This window comes from Rhinolophus ferrumequinum, chromosome 8, assembly GCF_004115265.2.
Source record: "Rhinolophus ferrumequinum isolate MPI-CBG mRhiFer1 chromosome 8, mRhiFer1_v1.p, whole genome shotgun sequence".
NCBI classification, from domain to species: domain Eukaryota; kingdom Metazoa; phylum Chordata; class Mammalia; order Chiroptera; family Rhinolophidae; genus Rhinolophus; species Rhinolophus ferrumequinum.
In genome coordinates, this window is record NC_046291.1 from 38,647,963 (window position 1) to 38,662,873 (window position 14,911).

General features: G+C 42.7%; 1 protein-coding gene and 1 pseudogene across 1 annotated transcript in view; both read left to right on the top strand.

Annotated features, from left to right (window-relative positions):
• Positions 1-748: 748 nt before the first annotated feature.
• On the top strand, positions 749-4,127 carry LOC117025537 (josephin-1-like; annotated as a pseudogene).
• Positions 4,008-14,911, top strand: part of HIBCH (3-hydroxyisobutyryl-CoA hydrolase) — a 76,362-nt gene continuing 65,458 nt past the window's right edge. Inside the window, exons 1-2 of the mRNA XM_033111793.1 lie at positions 4,008-4,236; positions 10,667-10,709. Of these exons, the coding sequence (XP_032967684.1) occupies positions 4,211-4,236; positions 10,667-10,709 (69 nt within the window). The 5' untranslated portion in view covers positions 4,008-4,210. The remainder of the gene's footprint in view (positions 4,237-10,666; positions 10,710-14,911) is intronic.

Sequence of the window (14,911 nt, forward strand, 5' to 3'; positions counted from 1 at the left end):
GGGAAAGAATACTAAATTTACATTTTTAATTTATTAAAGGTTAAAATTCCATAGGTGCCCATCTGTTAGCTCACTGTGCGTGGCCCAGGGGATGGGCCACAACCCCAGGTGGCAGAAAAGGTGAGCGTTCAGCTTTCCGAAGGAGTCATCCCTCTTGGCCCATCCCCTGAGGGGACCGAACCTCACCTAGGCTGATGGAGAGCATTGCCCCACGCCCAGCAAAGCCTGTGATCCTGCTGGCACTGGCGGGACCTGGCGAGCTGCATTCTCTCCACCACCTAAGCCTTGTCTCCTGAATCAGTGGTGTTGTGGTTGTAAAGAAATGGAAGAAGAGGAGTAATGTGATCGATTCCATTCTGTCCTCCTGCATTGAAGCCTGGTTGGCTTTAGCAGAGAGGAAAATACAGCAAGAAAATCATGGGGTTTTTTTGGGTGGGGGGAGGTGGGAGTGGAAAGGCAGGGCAGGAGAACAAGCTCTTAGATTTTATATGACTTTTTAAAATTCGGTACTTTGACAGTGGCAATGAAATACACTAATCCAAAAATTGTTTTTCTGTTGGGAAGAGAGAGGAAAAAGAGGAGGATTGTTTTTCCTTTTGATTCCAACATTTTCTCTTCATGACAAACCGTTAAGTCATGGACACTAAAAAAATAAGGTGTACCTCAGGAATCCTGAAAAGACTGAGAAGCTTACATTCTTCTTCAGGAGGGAAGGGTGAGGTGTTTTCAGCCCCCTCTGGAACCTAAAATGAAACACACAAGTTGTGAGCCATGGAAAGGAGACAAGGTCAAATCTGAATCACTGGAGCTGCCGCAGGCAGCACCCTCACAAATCTGCCATGAGAAACAGTGCTGGGCGCTTTGTGCCCTGTGTGCCCTCAATAATGTCTCCCAGGACAACAGTGCATTCAGCTGGGAAACGCTGCAGGAGATTTTCCAGAGGTTGTCTCCAAACAACATGATGACCCCCACAAGAAGAGAACGCTGGGAAATGGGAACTACGATGTGAACATCATTATGGCAGCACTTCAAACCAAAGGCTATGGAACTGTTTGGTGGGCCGAGCGCAGGGATGTCAGTGCCATTGCTCTCAGTAATGTCATGGCTTCGTCATGAATCTACCCTCCAGTCTGTGCTGAGGGCCACTGAAGTTGCCTCTCAAAAGGCAGCACAAGGATCTGTGTTCAAGAGACAGGCGGTGCCTACTCCAACCTTGATCCAAATGGAAGATGCCTGCCCAAGTAGATTGGAGGCGAGAGTGAGCTCAGGAAATTCCTAAAACATCATTTGTGAGAAAGAACTGTGAGCAACCCCCTACATTCTCCATGATGTGCTGTGGCCGATACAGTATGTCTATCCTTGCCACTTCCCCAAACATCTCATTGGGTTTCCCCCCTCAGATTTGACAGTGCAATAGGCCAGATGTGTGGACTGTTACAAGAACCAATCAGCGTTGCTTGTTCCTGGGAAAGGAAGGTAGGAGCTCTGTGCTTAGAGCAAGGGATGGAAGACCTTTGTTTTATTTAAGAGAGGAGGAAAGAAGATGGGTCCTAGTGTACGCCCCCCTTTCCCATGAAAACGTGACAGAGGCTCTGCTACAGTTCACTGCTGCTCTGACTCACCTGGGGATGCTGCCTCCATTTCCTCTTTCTGGCAACTAGTGGGTCTGAAGATACAGTGCATGCAAAGCCCAGGTGACTGACTCAAAGGGCGCAGAGCAAAAGGGCCTCTTAGGAAACCATCTCCAAAAATGCCAGCAGCAGTACAGCATGTCCTCTCCAACCCTTAATGCCACCCTTACACCATTTTTAAGGTTGGTTTATGGCCATTCTTGGAGTTTTATAATGCAAAGTTCTCCGATATTCCACAGTAGTTGAATCCTGCAACGTTCTATCTAGCGTAACAGGGTGCGCTCGATACCTGCATGGCCAAAGCCAGTCTGGGGAAGGTCTGGTGACCCGTGTGCCTCATTCCAGCATTGTCCTTATCGCTTCATTACATTGATTTAAGAGGCTCCGGGGCATAAGATACGCAAAAGGGCAGTTTTCCCAGTTGACCCACTCTGGCAAAATCAGCAAAAAATGTCTGCCTTCAACATCAAATTCCATTGATTTAAGACAGAGTTGGGTGAGGAAAGTGTTGTGAAGATATGCTTCTCAGAGATTAAGAACAGCTACAATCAGAAGTCATAGGCTCGGGATCACTATAGTGACAGGAAGCAGAGCCCTCAAGGTGGATGGTTTATGTGCGTTGTTATAGGACCTGGGTTTGTCACCTTTCTGTAGTTTCCTTTACAAATCAACTGAGAATTGACCTGTCTCCTACCTCTTTAAATAGTTGTGGGACACTTTTCTCCTGTAATTTTGGTAAACTAGAGAAGGAGGGGCAATAACATACTACATGTGGAGTCATCAAAGTGGTTGTGGTGGCCTCAAGACATGTGGGCAGGAAGGGATGGCCTGTGTAGCCCTTACAGATCAATAGTCTTGGCAGATCTGAGAGCTGCCCACTGGCCAGACTTCTCTCCAGCAGCAAAGCCAGCCTGGGGCTTGCACATCAAACCTGAGGAAGCTTAACAGAACAAAGCTGAGGCTTTCTCCTCCCCAATGATTGGACTGCATGTTTACCCCAGTGCTTTTTCTGCCCATGTATCTTCAATCCGACAAGGCCGTTTTTTGTTTTGTTCTTTTTTTTTAGGCGGAGGCCACCAAGCGGCTACTGCATTACACCTTCTGAGCAACTGGTTGCAGTTTCTTCTGCACCATTTTCTACACCAGACTTGCTTGAAGCACAGGGAGCTCTTTACCCCTGCACATTGACATTCCAACCACCACCAGTCAGAAGTTGCAGCCAACCTTGCTGTGGGGACAGAGTCCCAGAGAGCAGTTTCCAGGCTCTCGGCCTCACGTGGAAAGGTGCTGGCTCGGGTAGTAGATGGCCATCAGCTGTTACCAGTTAGCCATTAGCCACTGATACAACTGCCGTGGCTGAGCTAGCAAGCACGGATTGCAGTTAGCAAGGGGTTGGTTGGTTGGCAGAGACGCAGATGGCAGATTATGGCTAGCAAGTGCGGTTAGCACGGGGGATTGCAGTTAGCAAGTGAGGTTGGCAAGCAGAGAAGCAGACGGCAGGTTGCGGACCGTGTGGCTCCTGATTCCTGTGTCTCTAACCCAGCCGCCAGCGAGAATATAGTGGTATGACTCCCCTATCTATGGCTCCATAGGTGTTCCTTTTCGGCCTCACCATATCCTGCGTTCTTATGTGGGGAGCAGGACCAGAGACTCCACGTGACACTCTGCACGACACTTGCTGATTGTCACAAGCAGGAACTTGGGTCCATTGGTACTGTCAGTGATGGTAAGCCATTTCTGTGAAGAGGAGGAAACTCCTCTCTGCCAATCTGTTTGGGCCTGTGCAAATGGCACTTCAGTGGGACTCCATGCACTTGGGAGTCCATGAGCCAATGGGATATGTAAAGACACTTAAACATTTCAGGGGTAGTTTCTCCCTTCATATCCAATTCTGGTGCTTAAGAACAGGAACCCATGCTGATGCCCAAGGGCAAAAAGCCCCATTTCCTTTAAGGAAGGGGGCAGGCCGGACCTAGGCTTTTTTTTTTTTTCTCCTTTAATTCCACCCCCCTTTTTTTGTTGGTTTTGTGCTGGGTTTGTTTACAAAACATATATTCTGTTTAGGCAAACATTAAAAAAGGAGAACTTCGTACATAAAAAATAATAATTTAAAAAAAGGTTAAAGTTCCAGAAGAATTTTCCATGACAACTCCTGCTAATCAAATTAAGCAGGCCAAGCTTAGGCCACTTAGGCTTTTCCCCACAGGGCCTCTAGAAAACAACGTGCTTCCTCCCAACCAGCCAACGTCTGCTCTGTGCCGACAACCTCAGCCCACCTCTGGCCCCGCCTCCCCGGCCCCGCCTCCCCGACCCCGCCTCCCGGCCCCGCCTCCCGGCCCCGCCTCCGTCTCAGGCCCCGCCCATCCCCCTTCTCCCGTCAACCCTTTCTGTCAAGCAGTTCTCGCCCCGCCCCTCTGCGACGCGTTGCGTCAAGTCCTGTCGTGGGCCGCTCTGGCCGCCTGGAGGACTTGTCATCTGTGTCCGGCGGCGCTCTGAGGCGGTGGGCGGGACTGACGCGAGGAGTGAAGAGCCATCTGGGAGCAGCGCCCCGGCTGCTTTGGCTTGCAAGTGTTTTCGCGATGAGGTTGTGGGAACTCATGGCGAGGTGAGTGAGTGAACGAGCGGGCGGCCTAGCGCAGGCTCATCTGCTGTGCTCGCTCGCAGAGGTGAAAAAGGATCAGGGGTGGGGGCTTCCTGGCCTGGAAGTTTCGAATCTCCTTGCAGGAGGTGCAAACCTCAGATTTGACACCCGTCAGGCCTGGAGCACCCCCAGCCCTCCTGCGTGACTCACCCTTACTCCTTCTAGCACCTTCTTTGAAGCATCCTCTTCGTGTTCTGCCGCTCTGGGTCTTGGTCAGCCTTGACCCCGCACGCCCTTCCTTTTGACCCCAGTTTCTTTCCTAACAGTTGAGTATAGTTTGGGGGACACACAGGGTTTCAACTTGGAGGAATTTCGTGGCATATTTCGTGCTCATGCTTTGCCAGTAGTTGCACCTGTGCTCGTGGTGTGACTTTAGTGTTCAGCTCTGTTGGATGGGATGGTCCCAGTCTTAATACAGCTGTTTGGAAATTCCAGGCTAGTTGCGGACACATAACGTGGCTTGGTGGAGTATGTCTGCAACATTGTGTTTAACTTTTGAAAGTGCTACTGAATGCATCTTGGGCTCAGCTGAGGAAATCTGGGAGCAATCATTTTAGGAAGTTAGGCTACATCAGTCTTGAAGCCTACTGCTTGTCCCCACACATCACCAGGTAGCAGCTGTGACCACATGAAGGGAGAACCATCTTATTTCCTCCACGACTTAAATTCCTGGGTTCTTCAGTCTTTGAGGTTGCCTGGTGGGGAAGAAAGGAGAGGGTTTCTTTCATTTAAGAATAGTTACTACTTTAGGGGAGGGTGTCTAGTTGCTTAACATTGTATCCACAGACCTGGTTCTCAATAAATATTTGAACAGAAATGGAAGAATTGCTTTCCTTTAAAAAAAAAAAAATACCTTGAAATTAGTTGTCCCTTTCCCTGTAACCAGCTCACAGAGACTTGGTAAATACTAAGAAAATCAGTACATGTAATCATTGCTGCAGATTTTTTGAAATTATGAGCAAATTCCAAATTATTTGAGAAACAAATTGGGAAACACTTTTATTAACAAAGTTAACTAACTAGGGAACGAATGTCATTCCCAGAGTTCAGATTGACTTTTTTCCACCCCCACGTTTCAAGGTGCAGACTAGGTCAGTCCTGGAGTAGTTTGGGGGCTTTGATCAGAGATGCCTTTTCCAGGGCCAGCCCTGGAGTGGGTATTACCCTAGGAAAACACAGCCCTGAGGCCAAGGTTATCCAGTCTACAACGTCCTAACCCACAGATGTATTAATAAATAGTATGCCACAGAGAGTGTTTCTGAAAGGAAATAAAACCTCTACTGTGCTTAACATTGTTGGGCAATCCCTCTTGAACTCCAGCCTCCTTGGCTTCCCTGGCCTTTCCTTGATTTCCTGTTACCACCCTCCACCACGCATCTTGCCCTAGTGCCATTTCAGCCCTTGGAAATTTCCTTTGTTCCCAAATAAAGCACCGCTCCAAAGATAACTCTCAAATTTGTATTTCTAACCTTGATGTATCCTGAGCTAGTGCTGGTCAGAACCATCTGAGTGTCTCATTTGCTCCTCAACTATAAATGTGCACATAAGTGCAACCTTCACTCAGCATCTGCACGTGCAACTTCATGACCCTGTCATTCTTCTAGATACCTACAGTTATCTGAGTTCTCCCACACTCCCCATCTTTCTCTTCCTGTTGATTCAAATATGAGCAATCTCCTCAAATGTATCATTTTGTTCATATCACTTGTTCATTTTGCAGAAAGTTGATTGGTGGACTTAACTCTTCCCATTTTGAATCTGCACATGACTGCCGGATTAATCCTGCTAAAGTTTCCTTCGTTACCTGCCATTCCTCTGTTCAGAAGCTCTCAGAGATGTTTCTGAAATTAAGTAAAATAAAAGTTCCCATCCTGGGTTTCAAAGATTTGGCCCCAATTTACTTCATGAGTTCAACAATACATAATGTTTTGTTCTTGTTTCTGGGATATTATCCTGTAGCCAACCTGGACTACTTGATGTTCTTAATTGTCTGAAAGGAAAACAGGTAATGAAACATATTAAAACAAAAGTAAGACTTAGTTACCAACTCTGATAAGTGTCTTAAAGGAAAAGTAGTTATGAGAGAGCCAGGTTTAGAAAGGAAGATGGGACCTTTTTTAAAGGGGTTGATCTTTAAGTTGTTAATAGTACTCGTACCCTTCTCTCTCTGCTCTGTACTGTTTCACTACATTGTTTTGGTTCTTACTTCTTAAGCTGCCTCTTTTCTCTCTATTTTACTTCTACGTAGTTGTTTCTGAAGGCTCAGTATTTGATTCTCTGTTATGTTTGTTTTTCCTGTGCTAGTAGTCACAAACCAAAATGCAGAGAGAGGCTAAGAAGGAAGCAGCGAGTGATGCTGGTGGGATGGCAGCAGTGCTCTGTCTAAAGGAGGTGGCCTGGCAATTCTAGGCATTGTTGCTGTTATAAAGTGTAGATCCAGGGTTTCCATGGCTACCAAATTTTCTGGCAAAGCTGGAAAACTGCACTTTAGGTGAAATCTCTTGGTTTTTAAATGTTTGTAGTTTTAAAATATTGCTGACCAAACCGAACACATTTGTAGACGCAGGCCGACTTCAGGCCACTAGTTTTTCACTGCAGGTTATTTCTCAGTTATTCTTCATAGAGAGCTGGCTGCCTCAGTAATTGTGCAAGTGCCTTCCTAGAATGTCTTTAGTCCTAACTTTTCTTTCAAGTTCGTCTTTTTTCTCCAGTTGATGCTGAATATGTCTATTTATTGTCAGTAAAATCTCAAGAAATTAAAAATGAAATTCATATTTTATCCTATAAACCAGCTAGTTTCCTTCTCAACCTTTTCAGTACCTGTATTCTCATAGCTATCCTGGCTTGAAATCTGGGAGGTTTTTTTTGGCATAATTGTTTTCTTTATCCATTGAGTTTTTACTTCATAGTAACTTTTAATAAAATCATTCCTTTCTGTTTCCATAGCTGCTATTCTTAATTAATTCATGACTGAATTACGTGGCCTTGTACTTGATTTTCTGCTCTATTCACATCCTACCTTGCCTGTTTCTGCTGCAATAAGTTCATTAAGTGCTGTTTTCATTATATCATCATCTTAAACAGTTCCATGAAAAGTTGTTTAATTATGTGAGCCCATGTGTGTTCTGTTGGATAATTTTAAAAATCCCCTATGCCAATGTTCTTATCCTTTTGAGACAGTTGTTTTTTTAATAATAGCATGTATCAGAATCACCTAGAGGGTTTGTTAAACACAGATTTCTGGGCCTCCCCCCCATAGTTTCTGATTCAGTAAGTCTCAGATGGGGTCAAGAATTTGCATTTCTAGCTGCTCGCTCCCAGGGGATGCTGATGTGCTGGTCAAGGAACCAGACTCTGAGAACTGCCCCAAGCGGCCAGTTTGACCATAACCTGAAGGAAATAAGCCTGATAAAGTGAATTAGTAAACTAGCAGTAGCAGAGATGTGCATGCCCTTTTCCCCTGCACCAGGTGACAGTTTTGGAGCCGATAGGAAGGAAAAAAAGACTGTAAGTCCAGAATTACTTGGGGATTCTGAATATTCAAATACGTTTTTGAGGTACAAAAGTTAATATCAGATTTTAAATAACAGCTGAGTATGAATCAGAACAAATAGAAGCAATGTGATTATATAGAATCTGGCAAGGAACTTAGTTGTTCTTAGGTGTGTTTTCTGTTTTGTTTTGTAGTGGTTGGTACAGAGATTTTTGTGACTTATAAATGCTATGCTCAGTGCTTTGCACCTGCCTTTAGTAGGTTTTTGTTAACTTTCTTTGAGTGAAATAAAATCCTGTCTCACAAATAAATCTGGGACTTGAACCTAGGCCTGTGTTGCTTAGTGTACTCGCTATGTTGCAGGCGGTACTTAAACTGTTACATAAAACTTGCCTGCCAGTCTGGCAGCATTGTCTTTAACCTTGAACTGGCACTTGGGTACGGGCCTCATTAAGGAATTCAGGTTATTCTTATCTAAAGAAATTAGTGCTTACATTTTTTGATACTTAGAAAAACTTCTATAGAGATAAAATTGAAAAATTTAGAAATGGTGCTGCAGGGTGCTGTAGTTCGGATTTTAAAAGTCTACATGACAACTCTGTTTAGAAAACATCCCTAAATAAGCCAGGATCTGTCGCTTCAGTCTAATTTTTATAAAATATTGATTGTAAGGATAACTTGTCTACACACTGGAATCATTTGAGGGAGGGTCACACAGAATACCTATGCTTGTGTCCCACCTCCAGAGATTGATGTAATTAGTCTTGGATGTGACCTGGGCCTTGGATTGTTTACAAGAGTCTCCAGGTGATTGTAATGTGCAGACAAGTTGCGGAACCGCTGGGCTAGAATAAGAATATTTTACTTGTGGCAAGGCACATTCAAAATACTCTAGTCCAGGAAGGTGAAGTGTGACTGATTTAAACAGATAGTGATTTTCCCGCCCCCTTTTTTGTAGTGTTGATCCATATGGGAAAGGAAAGTGAGGTAAATTCTGAAAAGTAAGTTGGATTACAAATATTTTTATAATTTCGGTCATCTAAGATGTGATTAAAAGTGGTAACAATGATCGTACTGCTTTTTTTTTTTTAAATGCCTCAGCTAAACTAATGCCCCTCAGACAATCTCAAAGTATCCTCGAAAACTTAATCAGCATATTCGCAGTTCCATCAGGTAGGATATGTATCTACACGTGTACAGTCCTTATCAAGCTGCTGCCGCTGCTGATTTGTCCTGTCTCCATACACCTTACATTTCACTTCTTGTTTAGCGTGCATCCCAGTGTCTTCTAACTACAGTATTTTTATATGCAGCTCTCTCACTCTACGAGTTCATCAAAGGCAAGAGTGATATGTTTTGGGGAACTTCTTAAAAAGGCCCAAAGCATACAGATACACAATTTAATGAGTTTTCACAGTCTGAACATACCCATTTCACTGGCACATGGATCAAAAAACAAGAGAGGACCAGCATCCCAGAAGTCCTCCTCATGCCCTAGGTTACTTTTACTTTCTTACTTAATTTTTAAGTTCTTAAATGTTCTATTCTGAAGTCTGTCGCTCAGTGAACTCTTACATACTTGTACAGTCCAGTAACCATCATCTGGGTAGAGACAATATCCAACACTCACGGTTGCCTTGGCCCCCACTCTCCACCATTCTGACTTCTGTAATTACTGAGCACTTTTGTCAAACTGTGTCATAAGCTTTGTATTCTTAGCCTAACAAACACTTTTAAAATAAATTTCGAAGTATTGTACTTACTGTTTTGTAGTCTGCTTTCTTTTTGTTAACTTCTGTCATGACTATTTTCCATATGATATGTATTATTTAAATGTTTCTAAATATTTTTATTGACTGTGTGATGTTTCTGTATAGATGGCAGTTTTAAATACATTCCTATGTTGTTAAATATTTACTTTGTTTCCAGTTTTTCCCTTATATAAGTAATTATTGTGAACATCTTTATAAACAAACCTTGACCATTTCTCTGAGATTTCCTTAATACAAATGGTTGTGGAATTACTAGGTCTAAGGTTATGATCCTTTTAAAGGTTGTGGATCTGTATTTCCAGATTGCCTCCTGGAAGGGCAATGCCAATTTATATATCTTACAACATTTGGAAATGCCTATTGCATCCTTACCAAATTAAAAAAAAAATTAATAGAGTTTACTTTTTAGAGCAGTTTTAGGTTTACAGGAAAACTGAGCAGAAAATTTTGACAAATGTATAATGATGTGTCTCTGCCATTACAGTTACCCAGACTAGTTTCATTGCCCTAAACATCCCATGTGTTCCATCTATTTTTCCCTCTCTCTGACAACCACTGGTTTTTTCACAGTCTCTATAGTTTTTCACTTTTCAAGAATGTCACATAGTTGAATCATACAGCATATAGCCTTTTGAGATTGGCTTCTTTGCTTAGTCGTGTTCATTTAAATTTCCTCTGTCTTTTTGTGAACTGATAGCTGATTTCTTTTTATTGCCAAGTAGTATTCCATTATATAGATATAACACAGCTTGTTTATCCATTCTTCTATTGAAGGACGACCTCTTGTTTATATCTGTGCCTTGGTTATATGAATAAAGCTCCCATAAACATTCATGTGCAGGTTTTATTGTGGATGTTAGTTTTCAACTCATTTGGGTAAGTATCAAGGAGTGCAATTGCTGAATCATGTCATGAAGTGTGTTTAGTTTTGTAAGACACTGCCAAACTGTCTTACAAAGTGGCCATACCATTTGTTTTTACCAGCAATGAATGAGAATGAAACCTTTTTAAAACCTTTTTTGTTCCAATACATCATAGAGGAGGCTAAAGCAAAAGGGAGTGTAGTATTTATACATTGAAACATGACTACTGACATTACTGTGTTCATTGAATTCTACATTTGTTTCAGGTTTAATTCATTCAAAAGGACTAATGTCATACTACAACATTTGGTAAGTTTGGACTTTGTTTTTCTGGCATTATTAAAGATGTGCAACTTAAAATGTCATTGTTAGGGAAATAGAGTAATACTGGCAAATGTTGTTGACCTTGGTACACCATGGTTCCTAATTTTATAGTGTCAAGACTTGAAAAATATAACTTGTAGGAGGTGACATAAGGTTATGCGTAAGAGTTTGGATCTTCATATTGGAATGCCTGGGTTTAAGTAATGGGTCTACTACTTGGCAAATTACTTGGTTCTGTCGCCTCCTTTTAGACATACAAGTATATAAAATGTGGAGATGGTGTCCACCTTAGAGTGCTTATGAGTAATAAGTAATCTAGCATAATTTTTGGCATATAATAATAATTTTATACACGTTAGCTACTATTGTACTAATAGTTCCAGTTCAGAGCTTAGATGTCCTAGTTTATCAGATAGCAAGGAAGAAATAATTTTTATTCATTTTTTAGCTCTCTGCTATAGACTGAATGTTTGTGTCACCCCCAAATTCATGTTCAAATCTATCCCGAAGTGATGGTCGTTGGAGGAGGGGCCTTTGGGAGGTGGTTAGGGCAGGAGGGTGGAGCCCTCCTGAGCGGTATCAGTGCCCTTATGAAACAGACGGGAGAGCGCTTCCTCACCTTCTCCGCCTGGTGAAGGAGGACACAGTGTGAGGACAGCCATCTATGAACCGGGAAAGGGGACCTCACCAGACACCCAATCTACAGGAGCCTTTATTTTAGATTTTCCAACCTCTAGAACTCTGAGAAGTAAATGTTTTGTTGTGTAAACTACCCAGTCTGTGGTATTTTTGTTATAGCAGCCCTTATGTATCCTCATACAGCCCGACAAGTATCTTGCATATAAAAATGACAAGTTGCTCTGATATTGTACTTAACTGCATTCCAGGTGCTATTCTAAGGACTTGATATGTATTAGCTCAGTTGATTCTCTTTATAGTCCTATGGAGGAGTTTCTACAAATCTGTTATCTGCAGTTTTGAAACTTCAAAACCAAAAGTTTGTAGTTAGTTTTTAGTAAATGCTTTTGGTGGCAAAACATGACTTGAATGTACTTGAAGCTTTTCTTGTCTTTATCCTAACTAGTTGCAAATATTCGTGGTTTGGTGGGGACGTGTTAAAGCATTTGGCTGACCCAGACTCCACAAATGAAGATTGGCCTATCCCTCCTTACCCGTATTAGTGTTAGTCAGCTGATATACGTGGGAGTGGAGGAGTTTCCTGGAAAAAGAACTCAGAACAATGTCAGTGATTCATATTTAGACATGCACACAGGTGGAATGGACATGACAGAATCCGTGTCCCTGGGGCATAGGCCGCAGTGAGAGAAGAAGGTAACCAGACTTCGCAGGGTCTGTAAGCTGAATGGTTCTAGGCCACGAGGTTGGCTTTTCCACGTGCGTCAGAGACAGAGAGGCTGCACCCCACGCAGTCCTGTGACTCTTCTAAGAGAGCCCGTAGAGAGAGGGAGAAGCCTTTTTATTTCATGCCGGCTGGGAAAATGCCACTGACAGCCGCGCTATATATAGGCAGTTATGAGAAGTGAATAGGGCAGGGAGACATTTGTTGGAGAGATTTATTGGGGAAAAAAAATTTTTTTAAACAAGTTGAGTTAGGGGTGCCATGTGGTTGACTCCTGTGATAAGAAAATCCTGTGTAGCAGGCATTTACTTAGAATACGTCATGGGCCTCTGGAGCGTACAGAGAGAGATGAGACGGAGGCTTTTGTTTTGTAGGCCTCCACTGCCTTCCTCCACTGGAGCGTGGGACTCAGCCAGAGCCCTGCGCTGCCAGCTTTGAAGCCCTTCCTTACTTCCCTGCAGATTTAACCTTTCGTTCTGTATGGAAAATGAGGGAAAAGGATTTAGCTATGTCTGCAGTTTCCCTCTCCCAGCCAGCACCACGCAGGGAGCTTTTGCCACTGTTTCCTGGGAGAGCCTGATTAGATTTCAGGAGGAAAAGGCAGCCAGGGTGGGAGCTTTCCGTGACTGAGACTCCCAGGAGCTTCATACTGTCACATTTGCCCAAACTTCTTCTCTAGCGAGTCATCACAAATTTAGTTAATCTTCCTGAAGGCTTCCGCCTGGGTATGTGAATACTCTGGTCCTTGTCTCCCTGAAGGCACCTGTCTCTCTGCAGATTTTATGAGAGCTGTTTGCCCTGTGACAGTTTTCTGATTGAGTTCACCAAAAGTCATTAATTTACCGTCTTTTCAGCCTTTTTTCTTTTTCTTTCTTCCTTTCTTTCTTTCTTTCCTTTTTTTGTATAAAGTCAGAAGGAGCATCTTTTCAGCTTTCAACATCTCTGAGCTGAGACTAAATAATAGAGTTTTAAATAGAGCCTCTAGTATTAGGTGATAATTTATGTAAAGTTGTTCAGTGAAAACAGTCATGAAACTTTTTTGGTTTTGGCTGACAAATCTGACGTGGTTCAAGTAAAAAAGAAATGTGTGGAGAGAGATCAAAGTTTATTAACACAGACATACCTCGTTTTATTGAGCTTCGCTTTACTGTGCTTCACAGATATTACATTTTTTACAAAGTTAAGGTTTATAGCAATCCTGCGTTGAGCAAGTCCATCAGCGCCATTTTTTCCCAGCAGCATTTGTTCACTTCGTGTCTCTGTGTCATGTTTGGGTAATTCTCGCACTATTTCCAACTTTTTGTTATTATATTTGTTAATGGTGATCTGTGATCAGTGGTCTTTGATGTTACCATTGTAATTGTTTGGGGGCACCACGAAGTGCACCAAGGTAAGGTGGAGAACTTGATAAATGTTGTGTGTTCTGACTGCTCCACCAACTGGCCGTTCCTATTCTCTTCCCCTTTTCCTCGGCCTCCTTATTCCCTGAGGCACAACAATATTGAAATTAGGCAGGTTAATGACCCTACAGTGGCCTCTAAATGTTCAAAGGGAAGGAAGAGTCGCACATCTCTCACTTTGAATTAAAAGCTAAAAGTGATTAAGCTCAGTGAGGAAGGCCTGGTGAAAGTCGAGACAGGCCAAAAGCTAGGCCTCTTGTGCCAAACAGCCCAAGGGCTGAATGTGAAGGAAAAGTTCTTAAAAGCAATTCAAAGTGCTACTCCAGTGATAAGAAAGTTACACAGCCTTATCACTGATATGGAAAAAGTTTTAATGGTCTGGATAGAAGATCAAACAGCCACAATATCCCCTTAACCCAAAGCCTAAGCAATGCAAGGCTCTAATTGTCTTCAATTCTGTGAAGGCCTAGAAAGGTGAAGAAGCTGCAGAAGAAAAGTTTGAAGCTAGCAGAAGTTGGTTCGTGAGGTTTAAGGAAAGAAGCCATCTCCATAACATAAAAGTGCAAGGTGAAGCAGCAAGTTATCTGGAAGATCTAGCTAAGATAATTAATGAAGTTGGTTACACTAAAACAAGAGATTTTCAATGTGGATGAAATAGCCTTATACTGTATTGGAAGATATTATCTAAGAGTTTCATAGCTAGAGGGGAGAAGTCAATGTCTGGCTTCAAAGCCTCAGAGGACAGGCTGACTCTCTTGTTACGGACTAATGTAGCTGGTGACTTTATGTTGAAGCCAGTACTATTTACCATTCCAAAAATCCTAGGGCCCTAGGAATTATGCTAAATCTACTCTGCCTGTGTTCTATAAATGGAACAACAGAGCCTGGATGACAGCACATCTGTTTACAACACGGTTTACTGAATATTTTAAGCCCACTGTTGAGACCTACTTCTCAGAAGAAAGGATTCCTTCTAAAATATTACTGCTCATTGACAATGCACCTGGTCACCCAAGAGCTCTGATAGAGATTAATGTTGTTTTCCTGCCTGCTAACACAACATCCATTCTGCATTTCATAGATCAAGGAGTAATTTCAATTTTGAAGTCTTATTGTTTAAGAAATACATTTCATAAAGCTATAGTTGCCATAGATAGTGATTCATCGGATGGATCTGGGCAAAGTACATTGAAAACCTTTTGGAAAAGATTCACCATTCTAGATGCCATTAACATTTGTGATTCATGGGAATAGGTCAAATATCAACATTAGCAGGAGTTTGGAAGAAGTTGATTCCAACCCACGTGACTTTGAGTGGTTCAAGACTTCAGTGGAGGAAGTAATTGCAGATGTGGTGGAAATAGCAAGAGAACTAGAAGTGGAGCCTGAAAATGTGACTGAATTGCTGTAACCTGATAAAATTTTAA